Here is an 18048-nt window from a genome sequence, read left to right on the forward strand (position 1 = left end):
ATCTCTGCTTGCACTATGACAGGGATAAGCGACGTTGCTACTAGCTACCTAGTCAAAGGTAGCAAGAAGTTTTGCCAGCTTGAGCTAACTCCTAAAAGCCTAATGCAATGACATAACTAGACGGGAGTACCCGTCGTGCCATATTGTATAATTGGCATTACCTCTGTACAATCGTTGTGGAAGATCATTGAGACGGTATCATGGAAACGTGCCAGCGGGTTCACCCGCCCTAAAGCTGTTTAGCGACCTTGGGATCATTTTAATACCTAAGCCCAGTAATGGCTCATCGTAACATACAGTTCTGACATGTGAACCTTACCATGAGATGCTGCTTGCTAATGAATTGCTGGAAGAAAAACTTAGTTTGGCGGTAGGTTACTCCATGCCAGGCCTCGGATTCTTTACCATGAGAATCTCGGTTCAAGACTCCCGGTCCAATCATATCACGGCGGACATACCTATCAGTTGAAAAGATCCGCTTACCTCCTTTAAGAAGGCGACAAGCAATCACTGACGATGAACAAGGCCACAATAAGACATTAGTAGGATGACGACGAACGCGTGAGAAATGTAACGTTGTACATCCACTACGTGGTAGTAAGCTACATAATACATGGATCCTTGCTGACCTTAGCTCAGCATTGACGCCGCATTCTAGCTTGACATGGCGATTTTTGATACGCATGGGCATCCACTCTACTGTACTGTCGGCACGGAAGTACGAGCTCGGATGGGGAGACAGATTTCCTAGAAAGACAAAAAAAGAGGTAGAGCTTTGACTTGTCTTGCCACAGACTTTATTGCTCCCCGATAGAATGAACCATACCATGTGCACATCCAACTGCTGTACTGGCCAGAATTAATGATGGCATACACTTCAGGGGAGCGGGAGCTTGCGTACATCCTACTGGTAGAATTGATTGCGTGAGTCCCTCGAGTGACAATTCGAGCTTTGGCCACTGTCTCTAATACCTATCCAGCCATCAGTTTTGCTATCCAGTACGATGGTAAGCCATAGTCGAGATCAAGCAAGAGGTAGGGCATAACTGACTATACCTGGCAGGATCGAGACACAAGATGTGATCCTCGCCGAAAGGCAGGTTGAGCGTCTGATCGAGATTGGTCCGAATAGCACCCTGACCAATATGGCGAAGCGCACGATCGAGTCAAAATATCAAGGCTCCGATATGGCATCTGGCATTCATCGGCAGCTACTAAGTACCAAGATGGACACTAAAGAGATCTTGTACGAATACGGTCCAGATTCCCGTGACCAACAGCTGGAGGCCACCAAAGATTCCAGTAACTTCCGGGAAAAGACTACTGCCAATGTTCCTGTTCTCCCCATGATCGCCGCACCTGTCTCAACAGCAACGCAGCAGCAGCAGCGGGGAGCAGTTCCGAGCGCCTCGGTCACGGTAGTTGAAGTGGTGAAGGTAATTATCGCGACGACTTTGAAGATCACCACTGCGAAGGTTTCGATGACTGAATCGATCAAAGATCTGGCTGCTGGTTTGTCTTCTTGACTTCAGCTCCTTCTAACCCATGGGCTTGCCAATCTAACCGAGCTCCGCAGGCAGGTCGACGCTTCAGAATGAGATGGTGGGTTACCTTGAAAAAGAGTTTGGTTCTCTACCACATGATGTGGAGAATATGAAACTGGGTGACCTCTGCTCCTTTCTCCAGCCAACCTTCCCTGGTCAGCTGGGTCAGCAATCTCAGTCGATTATCAACCGGATGGTCGCCGTCAAGTTCCCCGGCACTTGGACTTTACGGTCTGTGAGAAAAGACTTGGAGGCAAAATGGGGGCTTGTCAGTGATCGGCAAGACTCAGTTCTTCTCGCTGCCGCGGCCATGCAACCAATATCGAGATTTGCTTCGGAAGCAGAAACCACCACGTTCATCGAGAACGTAGTTTCCACATATATGGAAAATGCAGGCATTAGTCCGATACAGACAGTTGCAAGCAATCGGGTGCAAGACGCAGCCTTAGATACTGCCGTGCTGGCTAGAGTACGCGAGGACCAGGATGCTCTAAATACACGAGTTATGAACGTGTACACAAGCCATCTGCAGCCAGCTTCCGATGCAGACCAACTTTTGAACGAAACGCTGACAAACAACATCACCTCTTTACAATCACAGCTCGAATCATGGGTGGAGGAACATGGGGAAAGCTATGGGGATGGCATAGTGTCGAAGTTTGATGCTAAGAAGGCGAGGTCATATGATTCGAGCTGGAACTGGGGGATGCAGGCCCTTCTCTCGGGCTTCTATTCCATCATCAACAACTCTCCCGAAATCAAAAATGACGACCTGGTGCAACGGAGCTTTCGTATAAGGAACCAATGCAGCATTCGAATGTTGGAGGCAATGAAGGACTTGAAGAGGAGAGCACAGAAGACAGGCCAGACTCATCCGGATTTGAGAGAGCGTTGCGATACAGCGGTACGGTGGCTGGAAACCCTTTCCCAGATGTGCATCAAGGATCTCCAGTGCGTACCCGTTTATTACGGCATGGCGCACATAACCGCCCCAAAGACGTTGGTTGATGATTGGGGCGATATCAAATACTTCGAAATTCCGAGATCCAAAGCACCATCTAGCACATCGACCAACCTGATCCCGACTGATGGTGTGTCCGCGTCGCAAGCCATTATTGAAAGCATCTGGCAACATACTGTTCCATACGATCCGAGTCCGAATTCACACATTCGCATCAAGAAGAAAGGGAAACATGGCTGGGAAGTCAACGACAAGCTCACTCAAGAGTTCTACAACTCTTTGCGTCTCAGTGTCACGCATGGGATATCCTTTTATGACAAGTGCGTTTTGATCACTGGCGCCAGTAAGACATCGATCGGGCTCGATATTCTCAAAGGTGTACTCAACGGAGGTGCCAAGGTCATAGTAACAACACGCTCCTACTCGGCAGCAACGGCTCGCTTCTATCAACAGCTTTACATGAAGAACGGTGCCAGAGGATCTCGGTTGGTCTTCGTGCCTTTCAACCAGGGCAGTAAGCGGGACGTTGACTCGCTCATTTCCTACATTTACGACACCTCTAAAGGCCTCGGCTGGGACTTGGATTACATCGTGCCATTCGCGGCCATCTCAGAGAATGGCCGTGACATCAGCAATATCGACTCGGTTTCGGAATTAGCACATCGCGTGATGCTCACAAACATCGTGCGTACACTGGGCGAGGTGCGGACGCAGAAAAGGAGCCGCGGTATCAATACAAGACCTGCGCAAGTCATTCTTCCTCTCTCTCCCAATGACGGCATTTTCGGTAACGACGGTCTGTACTCCGAATCTAAGCTGGCCTTGCAGTCTCTTCTCAACAAGTGGCGCTCCGAGGATTGGGGAGACCATATATCCATATGTGGAGCTTCTATCGGATGGACTCGAGGGACAGGACTAATGTCGTCCAATGACATCGTGGCCGAAGGAATCGAGGAATTCGGCGTGCGAACGTTCTCGCAGGAGGAGATGGCCGCTCATATCCTGGGACTCATGTCCCCCACCATGGTCTCGGTCTGTCAGGAGGAACCGATAATAGCAGACCTTATGGGAGGCATGGATAGAGTCGAGGAATTTGGCGCCACTGTCTCTAAAATTCGTGCAGAGTTGATGGCCACCTCTGAAATACGTCGAGCGATCCACCAAGACAAGGAATTGGACCTTCAAGTCGCCAATAGCCGGCCTCGACTCAACGAGAAAGAACTTGTGCCAGCGCAAATTCAACGCAGAATGAATATCCCTCTGGGATTTCCAAAGCTTCTAGAGTATGAGACTGGAATTGCCCCCTTTCATGAGACATTGGCTGGGATGGTCGATCTCGAGCGAGTCGTGGTCGTTGTGGGTTTCTCTGAACTGGGGCCTCAGGGCAGCTCCAGAACGAGATGGGAAGTCGAAACGGAGGGACAATTCAGTCTCCAAGGCTGTATCGAGATTGCTTGGATGATGGGCCTGATCAAACACCACGATGGACCGATAGCGGGCAAGGGCTACTACGACGGATGGGTTGATGCCAAGACGGGGGTTCTCGTCGCCGATGAGGAAATCAAGACCCGTTATGAGAGCCATATTCTGGCACACACAGGCATTCGCTTGGTGGAGGTGAACTCTGAAGGGAGCGATGATGCGACGAAGAGGCCATATCTGCATGAAGTCCACATCCACCAAGATCTTGAACCGTTCGAGGCACCACGCGAAACTGCAATACATCTGAAGTTGCATCATGGCGATAAAGCCCATATCGCAGAAATTGGAGACTCTGGGCAGTTCCACGTCCAGATCAAGAAGGGGGCCACACTTCTCCTGCCAAAGGCCACCGACATTGGGCGCCGAGTCGCAGGCCAAGTGCCTACGGGCTGGGATCCACGCACATATGGCATATCTGAAGAGATAACATCGCAGGTGGACAGACTCACTCTGTATAACTTGGTCTGCACAGCAGAAGCGTTCCTCAGTGCCGGTGTTACGGACCCGTACGAGTTCTATCAGTACATTCACACATCGGATATCGGTATCTGTATTGGATCCAGTATTGGCGGTGTGTCATCGCTGACCGACATGCTCAAGAATCGACTACTAGATAAGCCAGTGCAGAGCGACGTCCTCCAAGAAACCTATGTGAACACAGCAAGCGCTTGGGTCAACATGTTACTTTTGTCCGCGAACGGCCCGATAAAAACACCAGTTGGTGCTTGTGCTACTGCTCTAGAAGCGTTGGACACCGGCTACGAGCTCATTGTCAGCGGGAAGGCCAAAGTATGCGTCGTGGGTGGACTTGATGATCTGCAAGACGATATGTCCTTCGAATTTGCCAATATGAAAGCCACCATCGACCCCGAAACTGACTTCAACAGGGGTCGCGAGCCCGCAGAAATGTCACGGCCAGCGACTACATCTAGGGATGGTTTCGTAGAGGCTCAGGGTTGCGGCTTGCAAGTTTTGACCAGTGCCAAGCTTGCCCTGGAAATGGGTCTTCCCATCTACGGAGTTGTTACCTTGACTCATATAGCAGGTGACAAGATCGGCCGGTCTGTTCCGGCCCCCGGTGCCGGACTGCTCTCCGTTGCACGCGAAGAACGCTCTGCACTGCCTCCAGCCTTACTTGACCCTCAGTATCGCAGGCAGCTTCGAGACCATCGATTAAGCCAGATCAAAGAGGACCAGGAGTTCAAGTTGGCATTGCTGCGGAAACAGCTGACCATGGACTCCTTCGAGATGCCCAAGGAGGCTGTGGTGGAATACTCACGCGAGAGAATCAGCTGCATCCAGTCTGAGGCCGAGGTGCAGAGAAGAGAAGCCTTGTACAGCTATGGCAATCACTTTTGGAAAGGGGAGACGCGTATCTCCCCGCTGCGAGGCGCTCTTGCCACGTGGGGGTTAACAATTGATGATCTTGATGTGGCCTCATTTCATGGAACTTCAACAGCAATAGGCGACAAGAACGAGATCAAAGTCTTTCAGCAGCAGCTCTGCCATCTGGGACGCACAAAGGGTGTTCCTGTGATGGGCGTCTTCCAGAAGCATCTTACCGGCCACTCAAAGGGCGCGGCAGGAGCATGGATGCTGAATGGCTGCTTGCAGATCCTTAACGACGGCCTCGTACCCGGGAACCGTAACGCTGATAATATCGACGAAGACTTTGAGGGATTTGATCATATCACTTTCCCCAACAGAAGCATCCAGACGGAGTGTGTCAAGGCTTTCTCCATCACATCGTTTGGCTTTGGGCAGAAGGGTGCGCAGGCGATTGGTGTCCATCCGAGATACCTATTCGCAACTCTGGGTAAGGAAAGCTACCAGGGCTATCAGAAAAGAGTTGCCCACCGGATCAAGCGCGCGCGTGCCCATTTCCATGGTGCTTTGATCTACAACCGACTGTTCGTGGCTAAGGAAAGGCCGCCGTACGCGCCCGAGCAGGAGACAGCTGCGATACTGAACCCGTTGGCTCGTTTCACCTAGGCACGGCCACATTCTGGCTTCAGATCTGAATATATTCGCTGTACCACTCGTGCACTCGTTGCGTCATGCGTTCTTTTATGCGTTCATTGGCCCTGACCATACGTATTTGAAAGTCTGCAGGTATACTAACAATCTGGAAATTGACACGTTTGTCCTTACAGTATGGATGGATATTTCTGGTAGGCTGAAAGCACGATAAGCAGCTCAATTCGAGGTGAACAACTTCATCTGCTCTTGACCAGTAGCTGCTTTCCCACTGAAACAACATTCCAAGACACTGGCCCTCATTTCTGTACCCCGTATGAATTCACCGACGCCCTCTCCATGACCTGTTTCAAATAATTCTCGAATTTGAGCCATGTCGATGGTCGCATATCACCTGTCAACCACATATTGCCTTTTGCATCTCTTCCCTCAACACCAAACACGGTGGGCGAGAACCTGCTGGATCCCAGTGCTTGCAGCTGCCAGTACGCAGGGTGCCCCGGCTTCGCACCGCTTTCTGCGGATGCCTTCTCGCTGGCTGGTGTAGCAACGGCGGCACTGAAATCTACGATGTCCAGGAACTTTGCCTTGCTCCAGTTTGACACAACAGCCACCACACTACTTAGGTCGCCGAACATGACGGCGTTTCCCGTCTTTTCAAGGCTTTCCCGGTTGAGACGGCATAATCCAATCACCTGATCCAGGTCCATTTGCGCGATTAGATCATTGCGGTACTTCAACGCTAGCTGTCCAAGCGGCGTCTGTAAGATCTCCGTCGACGAGCCAAATGAGTAGGCTCCGACAGCTGCGTTCTGAACGTAGGCGGCGTCCTGGTGGAAGACAGTCGGTGCGCGACTCCTGGAGTCCACGCCAAGCATCGTCGTGACCGATCTATCAGATAAAGGGGCCCACTCCTCGCAAGCCATCCGCGACGCCAACGCCGTGATGATGTCGCCGTCACTGATGAACGGCACAGTGCCGCCATCTTGGCCGGCGTTCTTGCTCAAGTCATCCTTCGCGGCTTTACGCAGAGCCATCACGAGCTCGTCTGGGAGACAAATACTCCGACTCTCGGGCGGAGTAGACCACAAAGACTCGAGCATGAACCGGAAGCCCCAGATGCCCAAACGCCATCCCGAAAGCTGCCGGTCGGCAAGCATGTACGGGGTCCTTGGTGCGGGTGCATTGTAAAGCTGGGCCATTGGATCGTCACGGAATCCCATATATGGAGGTATCTTGTCCTTCTTGCCAGACAAAGCGAGACTCCACGCGCTGACCCACGATGCAAAGCCCATGATGTCGCAGATGGTGTGCAGGAAGACGAGGGATACGAGGGTGCCATCTATGAAGTTGACCACCCGGAGGGCGATCTGCGGCTCGTCATCTTTCAGGTAGTCTTCAAACTTGTCGGGCGCACCAGGTGCGACACCGAAGGACTTGAAGTGTCGGGGGCTCGGATGAGTTTCCAGCTTGCCCGTCGGTCTGGGTAATTGGGACGCCAACGGGTGTGCGGACATAGGCATGTCTTCTTTGGCGTGAGAGTATCTAAGTGGAGGTCTTTGGGCAGTAAATTGCCGGGGAATGTGGATTTCGAGCTTCCCAGACGCCTAACCGCTCTACGTCAGTTCTCCAAAGATCATTCCAGTCAATTGAAGGTGCAGAACGCCTACCGTTTTGTGCAGCCGACCTCCCAACTTCCTCCAGCCATCCATCTCGAACACCTCCCATAGTGCATCTTTCAATTTGTCGGCATCAAGCACCTCGTCGAATCGCAAAGTCCATATCACGCAGGTGTTGCGGTATCCCGCGAGATCATCAAGCAGGTGTAGTGGCACGACCTCATCCGTCTCATCCACCTTGGACGGCTGCGCCCTGGGGCCCCCTCCGAAGAGACCCTTGAGGAATTCTGCCATTGAGATGTCAATAGAACGGGTATGCGTACCGGACTAGGCCACGACGTAAGTCTTCTCTCGCTATGTGTTGTCAAGACCACAGCTTATTCGGCATTGACAATTCTATTCTCTGCGTACTCTTCTTATTGGCAGAATCCGCACCTCTATCACCCCATCCAGTCCAGCACTGAGTGATACGTGATAATTGCGACTTGCGCACAAAGGATATCTTTACGAAGCAAGGATCAACACACTGATCTCACATAGGTCGCCCATCGCTGTGCTCTGCGATACTGCAATGCTACGTAGTATTACCTCTTGGGACCCCACCATCTCTATCTCTGGTCAGCAAAGTGGGTAGTCTCAACGTCGGAGGCGTAGAAGCACCTCGGGCTGGTCTCATTGAATGGGGAAAACCCGTTGCAATAGCGTTGTATGAACTCCAAAACTACCAAGCACATGCATTCAGGCTCCTCCGCACCACATGCTGACGACCTTGGCTTCGAATGGACGCCACATAGGTGCGTAAGCGCCGGCCAGGTGTTTTTCATGACTGAATCCATCAACAGCACCAACAGGCTCTACTTGACAGGCGCGCCCGAACCTCGAAATCCAGTGTGCGTGTTAAGACTAGACGCTTTACGCCTTGTCATATCGTCCATCAGTCGACTCTGCCAAGACGTGGCTGTACTGGGGTTCGGCAGGGACCTGTAAAGGGTCCATGTCCAGATAGGTAACAGGAGTAGGGGGTGCTTCGACAAGATGATATCGCTCCGAAATCTTGCCTTCCAGGCCGTCCTTCGCGCCATCTGTCATAGAGTACGATCAACGTCTGGCATCACCATATCAACAAGTATGAAGGGACACTTACGGACGAATATAGAGATGAGATCTATCGCTACGGGTGCCCACGTGGCGAGAGCGAAGATCTGCCCGAAACTCCATTGGTTGTCTTGGTTCGTTGAACCCATCCGGCGTCCGAAGTAGAGGCGGTAAGCATTGAAGAGCCCTAGCATTGTCCACATGACAGCAAAGCAGAGAAACCCATTGAGGACCTTGACAGATCGGTCCAGAATGTGCCATGCTCTATGTTTTGATACTCTCCTATTGACCCATGAACGGATCGCAACCGGAGCTACCCGGTAGAGCCACCAGAGCAGATTCAGCACTAGGAGGATTTCGGCGAAAAAGAGCGCGAAGTCTAGTGCCCCTCTGAGATCTTCTGGATCGCAATGAAGTTGCCAGAAGACGTCCGTTGTGGCCGAGTCTCGATCAAGCAGGTTTAGGACCTGCTTTACACTGGTCCCGAGATTCAGGTATAGCGCCGAGACGGTGATCGCAAGAACAGTGATTACAGCCCACATGATAACTCTGGTCTTCCGCCTCCGTAATTCTGTGGCGACCATCTGAAGAAGTAGAGGAGGGAAGATGGCAAAGACTGCCAGATAGCTCGAATTTTCAAGGCCGTAGATGGAGTGAGTCTTGTCCGGGTGAATCCTTGACGAGCCGTGGCGATAGCATGATGCAACGAGCATGGCGATTGCAAAGAGCTGGCCGGCGTCGATGAATCCGTGCAGTGATTCTCGAAATGCAACGGTAATCTTGGTCAAGAGGCGCCGTAATGGCGAATTTCCGGAAATGCTCCTGTACCTTTCCAATGCCAGGACAAGGAAGTAGAGCGTGGAGAAGATAGCGGCGAGGTAGTAAACGGCCATTACCTATACGTCGGGGAATATTAGACTCTTGCACCAGACAGTAAGAGCGAGGTGATCAAGTGGCGCATTTACTTACCCCGTTGCCCGCCAGATCAGGGTCGCCGCTCCAGCGAAGTTGCTTGCAAAGTTCTGTTGGACATTCGAAGAGTGGAAATTGGTACAACTTACGCCAAACGGTGGTATTCACATCCAGGTCGTTATACCACGCCACCGCTTGGCCGAAGTCGGGTTCTGTGATGTTCGAAGGCATCACAGACCTAACGTATTGGTAGGTGGCCACCACAGGGGCATCGTGCTCCGCCGTGTCACGGTATCTCTGGTCAACGAATGCTGCCAGCCAATATGCTCCTGCTGTGCAGTTCGTGAACACTAGCCAGTCTTCGGGCGGCGCCACCCAGGGGTCATTCGACATGATGATATCAGTTCAACGCTGAAGATTCGATGGTTTCCTTTTGGAATCGTTGGGGGGCAGAATCTTTCAGAGTTTGAATCCCCTGAGAACTGTGAAATGCTGCCATCGGGCGGCCATTGTCAATTTCTATTCACTCGTCCCCGTGTAAACTGTCGGCGCCGTTCCGTTCCGCCCCCAACGCTGCTCGCAGCTGAGGCCAGTAGAATGCTTGAGCCAATCCAGGGCCCAGTCAGCTATACTTAGTGCTTATCTAAGATGGACCAAAGCCCGGCATTGAGGCTGACACGGTGAGTGGCTGTGGCCATGTTAAAGGAATCATTCCCGCATTGACACGCGAAATGAGAGGGAGAGCTAACGACGAGATACATCCTTGTCGTAAGAACTTAGAGGCTTAGGCTTTCCAGAATAACTATACTAGAGCTGCTGCATCCCGCCTGGGAGCCACAATTTCAGGGCTGTTTGCGGACACTAGCTAGGGGGTAACTAGTCCTTACGGACGTACGAAGCAGTCTAACATCTTTTCTTTCTCTGCTAGTCTCATAGCCGAGTATCATTCGGGGACATCCGGGGATCATCCTTTGATTCCATCTCTACCAGGCGTGTGCATCAAATTGCCCGTGGTCCACCTTGAACTGTACGGCAGTTGAAACAGATAAAAAGGTGTCTGCCGGTGCTTGAGAGTGCCAAGTTGGAGTGGGTCCAGCCAGGCCGTGATCACGAGGTTTCTGGAGGTTTTAATTCGCAGCTTGTTCTTGATCAAATTCTTGCTTGAAGTCCGAACGAAAGCCTGCACACACGCATCACGCAACGAGTGAATTGGCGCCTGGTTAGCACGACAATATGGTGTTAGATACAGAGATGAGGTACTTGCGGCGGTGTCTGGAGCTCGCCCGTGAGGCGCTCGACGCAGGGGATGCCCCCTTTGGGTCGGTGCTGGTGGACAGCACCGGCAGGATCCTCAAGGAAGATCGCAACCGAGTCCAAACCGGCAGGGATCTCACGCTACACCCAGAGTTCACGTTAGCTCAGTGGGCCTCTCAGCACCTGTCTCCCGAAGAGCGTGCCGCGGCAACGATCTACACCTCAGGGGAGCATTGCCCAATGTGTTCGACTCTCCACGCATACGCGGGCTTGGGCAGGATCGTTTACGTCGCCAGTGCCCAGCAGTTTGTTCAGTGGAGGGCTGAGTTTGGCGGTCGGCCGTCTTCTGTGCACATGCGTCCTATCAACGACATTGCGCCCGGCGTTCTTGTGGAAGGCCCAGTGCCGCAGCTGGAAGATGCCATCCGTGAGCTTCATAGGCTCAAAGCCGTGCGCACCGCAGCCAAGTAGCTCTGGCTTGGGTACATATTCTAGGTCAGATTTCGCGCCGAGGATCGTGATATAAGAATGGTGCGAGGAAAGCCGATGATCAATTGAGAGAGAACATTGGTCAAATGCTATTATGTTAAGCAAGATTCCCCGGTGTACGATCACCTGCGGAACGCACGAGATTTCATGTACTATCTATGCTTTTCCCAGGCACTGATAATGATCATGACAACTCTCAAGATACGAGTTGCACCTTGTAGTTACAGACTACATGTTACCCTCTGAGTCACAGTAACAATTGAGTTTAGCGTCGAAGATGGGGGCCAATCGTCCCTCTTCTTTCGTGACGATCCATTCGCCTCGGCGTGAAACGTGCCATGTCCTACTCCAGCTGTTCATCCATTCTACAGCAAAGGACAGTCAAAGGCCAGTCACCATGGTCTCACATGCGCCCGGCAGTGCGTGCTGCCTCGCCCCCTATCTGCACAAGTAAGCCGAGGCACAGGGAAATTTGTGCGCTATCTAATTGATGCTAGGGGATCTCCACGAGGTGAGATGATCACGCTCAAGGATGGCAAGACTACGGCATACTTTGCCACCCCTCCTGTAGACGCTGCCAACAACGAAAAGTCCAGGTGTGGCATAGTCTATCTCAGCAATGTCTTTGGCATCTTTCAAAACAGCAAGCTGATGGCCGACTGCTTTGCCGATGCGGGCTACACTACAATCATTCCAGACATGTTCAACGGCGACCAAATCCCCGATAAACCCATCGACTTTGACATTATAGAATGGCTTCGTCACGGTAGCGACGGAAGGAACCCCCACACAGAGGAGTATGTAGACCCTGTGGTGGTCTCGGCTATCAGAACTCTCAGAGATCAAGGCATTGAGAGAGTTGGCAGCGCTGGATACTGTTTTGGTGCCAAGGTAAGAATTGCATCAGTAAAGACATCGATATGCGGAGGCTCACTTGCTCACCGAATAGTACACGATCCGATACCTCCGCTCCGGTATCGATGCTGGGTATGTGGCGCATCCTTCCTGGGTCACTGAAGCTGAGCTTGCCGCCATCGCTGGCCCTTTGGCCATCTCGGCAGCCGAGGACGACGAATACTTCCCGTGTGATATGCGTCACAAATCTGAGGCAATTTTGGCGCATACAGGGTTACCCTACCAAATTACTCTTTTCCAGGGGGTAGAGCACGGTTTTGCGGTTCGCGGTGATATGACCAACAAGACGATCAAATTCGCAAGGGAACAAGCCTTTCTTCAAGCTGTTACTTGGTTCAACGAGCATCTCTATGTAAGGGCCCTTTGAGAAGAACAGTTAGAAGACTACACCGGCGTAGAAATCGTGTTTCAGTTTGAATTGCAGTCGCAACCTTGAATGGTCATAGAATTTCATGTACACAAAATCAGGAGGATTTCCATCCAGCTCATAAGGCACCGTCGTCCTGCTATGGTTTTTGGCCCACGCCAACGACACCACTCGGAGATACCCAGCCTCGTCGCCACATACAGACACACACATATCTCCACCTAAAACCGTCCGCGGTGCAGGAACTTGTTGGGGATGTCAACATATTTGGCCCGCAGGAACTCGCACACGTTCTTGCCCAGGGTGTCGTACTCGCTCGTGGAGTTAAACCCGCGGTCGAGGTGATCCCGCAGCAGGAAATGCACGGCCCGGATGCCCGGCATCTCGAACCGCTCAATCTTCTTGCCCTTGTTGCTCCTATCTAGAAGCTGTCCAATCTTCTCGACGGTCAGCAGGCTGCGCAGCCAGTCGTACTCGTCGTCGTGGCGTACGTAGAAGCCCACGTTGGCGTCAGACGCCTTGTCACCCGAGCGGCCGCCGACCACCCAGCCCAGCGGTCCGCGGGTGGTCGGGCCGAACGAGTCGAGGTCGGCCGGGTCGGTCGTGTTGTAAGATTTCTGGTCGCGCGGGTAGTCTGGCTTTGTGCCGTTCTGGACGGGGATGGAGATGGAGTCGCCAGACCACAACAGCTTGGCCTCGTGTTTGACCTCAGACTGCGGCAGCAGCGAGACAAAGTACTCGTAGAAGGGTTTGCCTTCAGACTGCCTCTGGTCATTGCCCAGCGAGGCGCCTGGCGCCGACTGGAGGAAGTTCTCCATACACCAGCGGTTCAGGCCGGGCACGTCGAGTGTGAACTTGTCGAGCAGCTTGCGGTTCTTTGTCTGGACAAAGATGCGGAAGTCGACAGTAGCAGCCTCGATGTCACGCGGGTTCTCGGGCGATGAGCCGTTGATGGTGAATTTCAGGCAGGACAGCTGGTTGACGTCCTTGCCAATCGAGTAGCGGATCTGCTTCTCAGTCCACTCGGCCTTGGCCTCGATGTCCAAGCCAACAAAGTAGTAGTGGAACTCGGCCTGCCAACCGCCGAACGCGGTGATGCCGACTTTCGTCGTCGATGGGGCGGGAAGGCCTTTGATGCCGCGGACGAGGACGCGATCCTTCTCGAGCTGCTCCATGACGACGCCCTCGAGCTTGGCAGTGACGTCGGAGCCGTAGTACAGCGGGCCCTGGATCTCGTAGAGCAGCTGGGACTCAACAGTGCCGACCGACACCTCGCCGTCGGTGCCGGGCTCCTTGGTGATGACAGTGGTGCCGTCAGGATTGACTTCGGCGATGGGGAAGCCGAGGTTCTCGCAGTTCTCGATGAGGCGCTTGAAGCCCGAGTAGTAGCCGCCGGTGACGTAGGCGGAGCACTCGATCAGGTGGCCAGCGACGAGGGAGCCGGCGATCTGGTCTAGGTCTTGCTCACGGTCCCAGTTGTGCCACCACATGGAGGCACCGATAGTCGGGGCAGCATCGGCGACACGGCCACAGATGACGATGTCGGCTCCTTGCCTCAAGGCCTCGGCGATGCCAGCACCGCCGAGGTAACATCTGCACGAGGCAGAAGTCAGTCTACAGTCCATCTCGTGTCGATCTACATGTTCAAGGCTTACTGCGCAGCAACAACCTCGTGCCCCCACTCCGATAGCGTCTGGCCCTGCATCAGTCCGACGAACTGGGTGCCTTCTCTGTGAAGTCTCTTGACCGTCTCAGTCACATCGTCGCCCGCTACCCACGCGACCTTGAGCGACAGATTCTGCGCCTTGACTTCCTCCTCCACAAGCCGCGCCAGCATCTCGGTGTCGCTGGCGCCCGCGTTGACGGCAAGCTTGATGCCCTTGGACTGCATGTGCGGCAGGGCAGGCTGGAGGTTCTCCATGAAGGTCGGGTCGAAGAGCCCTGCGGTGTCCCTGGACAGCTTGCCCTCGGCCCTGAGCTTCTCGTTCTCGACCTTTTGCGCGCCGTGCAGCGTCATGGTGCATTCGGACAGCCAGTCGCCGATGATGCAGTCGACGTCGCAGTTCTTGGCGATGTCGCCGATGGCGCGCTGGCGGTCTGAGAAGCCGCCGGAGCAGCCAGCGATGCGGATGGCTCGCTTTACAGAAGGCATTTTAGGCCTGATTAGCTGCTGTCAATGTTCAAGGTGTGGAAAGGGGTGGTCGAGAGAAGCTTTGGAAATCAGCTTCGAAGAGAGTCGACAACACACGCACGAACATTAAACTAATGCCATCGATCATTTCGCGCAACTTAGATGAAGTGCGGGTAGATCTCCTTATACTCTCCTTCATCATCCCCTCCCACTCTGCTATCTGCACCCTCCGCATCCCGGAACTCTACTTCCCTTCGAAAGCATGCAAGTGTGTGGAGGGATGTTGGGCCACCCGAGCATCCGAGACCCCGAATGCCCACATGACTTGGCATCTTTCCCCGCAAACAGTGTCAAAGCATGTCCGGAAAAGCACAACCAGCACAACCACCATTGAGCCTCAGACAAGAAACTGCGCTTATGCAGACTTAGTCACAATAGCTCCCGCATCTAGTGGAAGGGAAGTGCACTGATAGAATGAACCCGAGTTTGTGGGGGAATGGACATTACTCATCGCCGACTGCTGAATGCAGAACACAGAGGATTAGAATTCCTCTGCATATCAAGGACAACTAGCCGGGGACCTTTTCAACAATCAGACCAAGTAGTGCAGAGTAATACAGACTGGTCGTCATGATCCAGGCAATGTTGGATGAGTTGAGATCCCCTTTCTCTCCATCATACCAGCCATTCTCCGGATACCCTGGGCGACAAACGGGATGTGGGCCCAATTGCGGAGCAAATCGAGAGCGCTGTGCATGTGTGTCTCTTCGTGCGTCTCTGGGATAAACGACAGGGCTGGTGATTTGTGTGTAATGATGAGTGTCGCAATGAAGACAAAGATGCTGGGTCATGTTAGTGTGCCCTTGTGGCTGTTTTGTTCACCCCTGTCTTCACGCCGGCTACCCTGGAGGCGGGGCAGCTTGCCCAGAACAGAAGAGAGGAGAGGATCGATGGAGAGACAGATTTATGCAACTCACGTCCAGATAGATATATGCGTCCCGAGTTTCCACCCTAGAAGTTGCTCTTCCGCAACCTCGATGTAGAGGACGCAGAAGCTGAAGCACTCTTGTGCCTCTTGTTTCGCCATGGCAATCTCTTCCGATTGCTCGATATCAGTGCCGTACGTCTCGAGCACACGCAGCACCGACGCCCACTCGAGGGCGACGATCAGGATGATGTACTGCATCCGGAGAAAGGACTTTCGGGCGTCAAAGAGCGGAGTATTGTCCACGGGGAAGCGGACTGCCGTCGGCAAGTGGATGTACCACTCGTGAGCCTGCTTCCTCAGCTCGGCCGTCAAGATCGGGGCGTATATCAGTTGACCAGCTATGCAATACGCAGACCATCAGTCTTGCTGGAAAGCCTCATCTATGGTCTGGAAGCAAACGGTGCCTTACCTTTGTAGCCAACAGTGTCAAGCGACGTCGTGATCAGCTTTCGCAGACTGATCTGGGCGAGAAAGTAATAAAACCCTGTGTCCTCGTTCTCGAAGCGTGGCAGTGGTACTACATCTTGGAAGTTGCGATGACCGATTGAGTGCATCTTCATGGTAACTTCCAACTCGCTGCAAAAGTTTTGGACGCATTAGCCATATACGTCCCTTTGAATCACGGGGATGTAACGATCAGACGTACTCGGTCATAATCGAGCAGGCCCAGAACGCCCGATGCCACTGCTCCTGCCTCGACTGCCCGAGATGCCTGTACATCCTGGACATGAGGACGTGCATGCAGTCCCTCGTCGCCTGCGTGATGCAGTTCCATGACAGCAAGGGCCGTATCGACAGGCGGAAATACGCGGCCTGCAATATCCGGCAGTGTAGCGCAGTCAAGTTGCCCATGAGAAAGGTCAGACGCTCGAGCAGGCGGGTGCCGTGCGCAAAGTAGTCTATCCCGGGCAGCCTGTCCGACTTGAGATCAGCGTGGTTGTGGGCTAGCGACCCAACGGCTAGGATGAGGAGGGCAAGACAGCTGTTGGGATTGGTCGCCGTGAAATCGTCCGCACACGCTTGATTGATGATGGAGCTGACTAGTGTCGGCTCGAAGATGGGCATCCACCCCAGAAAGTTCTCTACGAAGCTCTGCTGCAGCAGGCGCGTAGTGCGCTTCGAGACATCCGGGAACGTGGCGAGACATTCGATGAACTGGGCGTTGAAGTACTCGCCGGAGTCGATCTCGAGGTCATAAAAGTCCGAGACGTCGTCCCAGCTCTCGGCGGAGAGATAGGGTGGGGCACGGAAGAGCAGCAGGCTGGGACGGGCCGTGTTGGCCTCGGAGCGCGTCTGCCGCCAGACGGTATAACCCGGGCGAGGCGTCACGCTCGAGGTTGACTCGCGCCTGGCCGGGAAGTTGGCCGAGCTCCGGGGAGCGGACTCGAAGTGGATGCGCGGGCTGACGAGCGGCACCGAGGGCAAGTGACTGGAGGTGGCGTGGGAGACGGGTGAGGTGGCATTGTCAAAGACAGCGGTGCCTGCGGGTGTTCCTCCTGGGCCGAGGCGGCAGGCCTCGAGATGGACGAGGTTGGATTCAAGAGCAGCAAGACGTTGCTCAATATCCGAGAGCCGGCCGACTCGGACGCCGTTGGAAATGCTGTCTGGCGGGTTGGTCAGTGGCGCTGGGCCCAGAGGTGCCGGGGCCGATGCCGGTGGTGGGACGGATGAGCAGGCTTCTGGCTGGGATGGCGGTGTGTTGCCAGAGTCCCGGTACTGGCATTCGATGCCAAGGTTGGCACAGAAGCCACAGGTAGGTCGAACGGCATCGCACTTCTGTGAGGCGGAGGAACCCCCGGTCAGTAGCTGGCATCATCCGACTGAGTGTTTGGCGATTGACGGCGGCCATTGAGCCATGGCAGACAAGGACGTGCGCTTACCGTCTTTCTGAATCTGCATAGGTTGCACTAAGACTGGGTGTCAGCATGTATCCCATTTTCCGGTCGGTTGGCCGATGACTGTGCACTGCGGACGTCCTGCTTTTCCGGCGAGAGCGGCTTACCGCAACGGCGATTCGGCGCCGAGGATAGTTCTCAACATTAGTTAGCCGGACGGGGCTATCAGCGACAGAACCGTTGCGAACTGATTTGCCCTCCTCCGTGGTATCCGAGCCTGTCCTTCTGCGCTTCGGATGTGGCATGTGGTCCGTTGCCAGTGAGGCAGGGTGGCGATCGGCAGCTCGGAACCTCGGGACTAGGGAGGCCTTCGTCAAAATAAGAACAGACGATCCCCAAAAGCGACGAGATAATTCGCAAGGATGGGCAGCGTGGCGCGCAGGTGTGGTGTGGTCCCTTGCCCCTTGTCTGGACTTCTT

The 18048-nt window shown here is 53.8% G+C and overlaps 6 protein-coding genes across 6 annotated transcripts; 3 read left to right on the plus strand and 3 right to left on the minus strand.

Moving 5' to 3' along the window:
• Positions 1-865: 865 nt before the first annotated feature.
• On the plus strand, positions 866-5979 carry E0L32_011357 (uncharacterized protein; the record flags this gene model as incomplete). The annotated part of the gene is made up of 4 exons (XM_031134077.1): positions 866-924; positions 981-1007; positions 1064-1512; positions 1577-5979. 4 exons carry the CDS (start codon positions 866-868, stop codon positions 5977-5979), a joined length of 4938 nt encoding a protein of 1645 aa, XP_031000675.1.
• Positions 5980-6263: 284 nt separating this feature from the next.
• On the minus strand, positions 6264-7877 carry E0L32_011358 (uncharacterized protein; the record flags this gene model as incomplete). The annotated part of the gene is made up of 2 exons (XM_031134078.1): positions 6264-7571; positions 7635-7877. The coding sequence occupies 2 exons, from the start codon at positions 7875-7877 to the stop codon at positions 6264-6266; spliced, it is 1551 nt and encodes a 516-aa protein (XP_031000676.1).
• A 618-nt stretch (positions 7878-8495) lies between these two features.
• E0L32_011359 (uncharacterized protein) lies at positions 8496-9983 on the minus strand (the record flags this gene model as incomplete). Its single annotated transcript, XM_031134079.1, has 4 exons — positions 8496-8665; positions 8728-9574; positions 9648-9700; positions 9740-9983. 4 exons carry the CDS (start codon positions 9981-9983, stop codon positions 8496-8498), a joined length of 1314 nt encoding a protein of 437 aa, XP_031000677.1.
• Positions 9984-10823: 840 nt separating this feature from the next.
• E0L32_011360 (uncharacterized protein) lies at positions 10824-11315 on the plus strand (the record flags this gene model as incomplete). The annotated part of the gene is made up of 1 exon (XM_031134080.1): positions 10824-11315. The coding sequence occupies one exon, from the start codon at positions 10824-10826 to the stop codon at positions 11313-11315; it is 492 nt and encodes a 163-aa protein (XP_031000678.1).
• Positions 11316-11730: 415 nt separating this feature from the next.
• On the plus strand, positions 11731-12615 carry E0L32_011361 (uncharacterized protein; the record flags this gene model as incomplete). The annotated part of the gene is made up of 3 exons (XM_031134082.1): positions 11731-11783; positions 11831-12224; positions 12283-12615. 3 exons carry the CDS (start codon positions 11731-11733, stop codon positions 12613-12615), a joined length of 780 nt encoding a protein of 259 aa, XP_031000679.1.
• A 221-nt stretch (positions 12616-12836) lies between these two features.
• Positions 12837-17874, minus strand: E0L32_011362 (uncharacterized protein; the record flags this gene model as incomplete). Its single annotated transcript, XM_031134083.1, has 8 exons — positions 12837-14208; positions 14271-14774; positions 15460-15588; positions 15724-16072; positions 16144-16310; positions 16381-17540; positions 17615-17641; positions 17737-17874. 8 exons carry the CDS (start codon positions 17872-17874, stop codon positions 12837-12839), a joined length of 3846 nt encoding a protein of 1281 aa, XP_031000680.1.
• Between the last annotated feature and the right edge of the window lie 174 nt (positions 17875-18048).

The sequence above is a fragment of the Thyridium curvatum genome (assembly GCF_004353045.1).
Source record: "Thyridium curvatum strain D216 chromosome Unknown NODE_104_length_128155_cov_78.148999, whole genome shotgun sequence".
In the NCBI taxonomy this organism is placed as follows: Eukaryota; Fungi; Ascomycota; class Sordariomycetes; order Thyridiales; family Thyridiaceae; genus Thyridium; species Thyridium curvatum.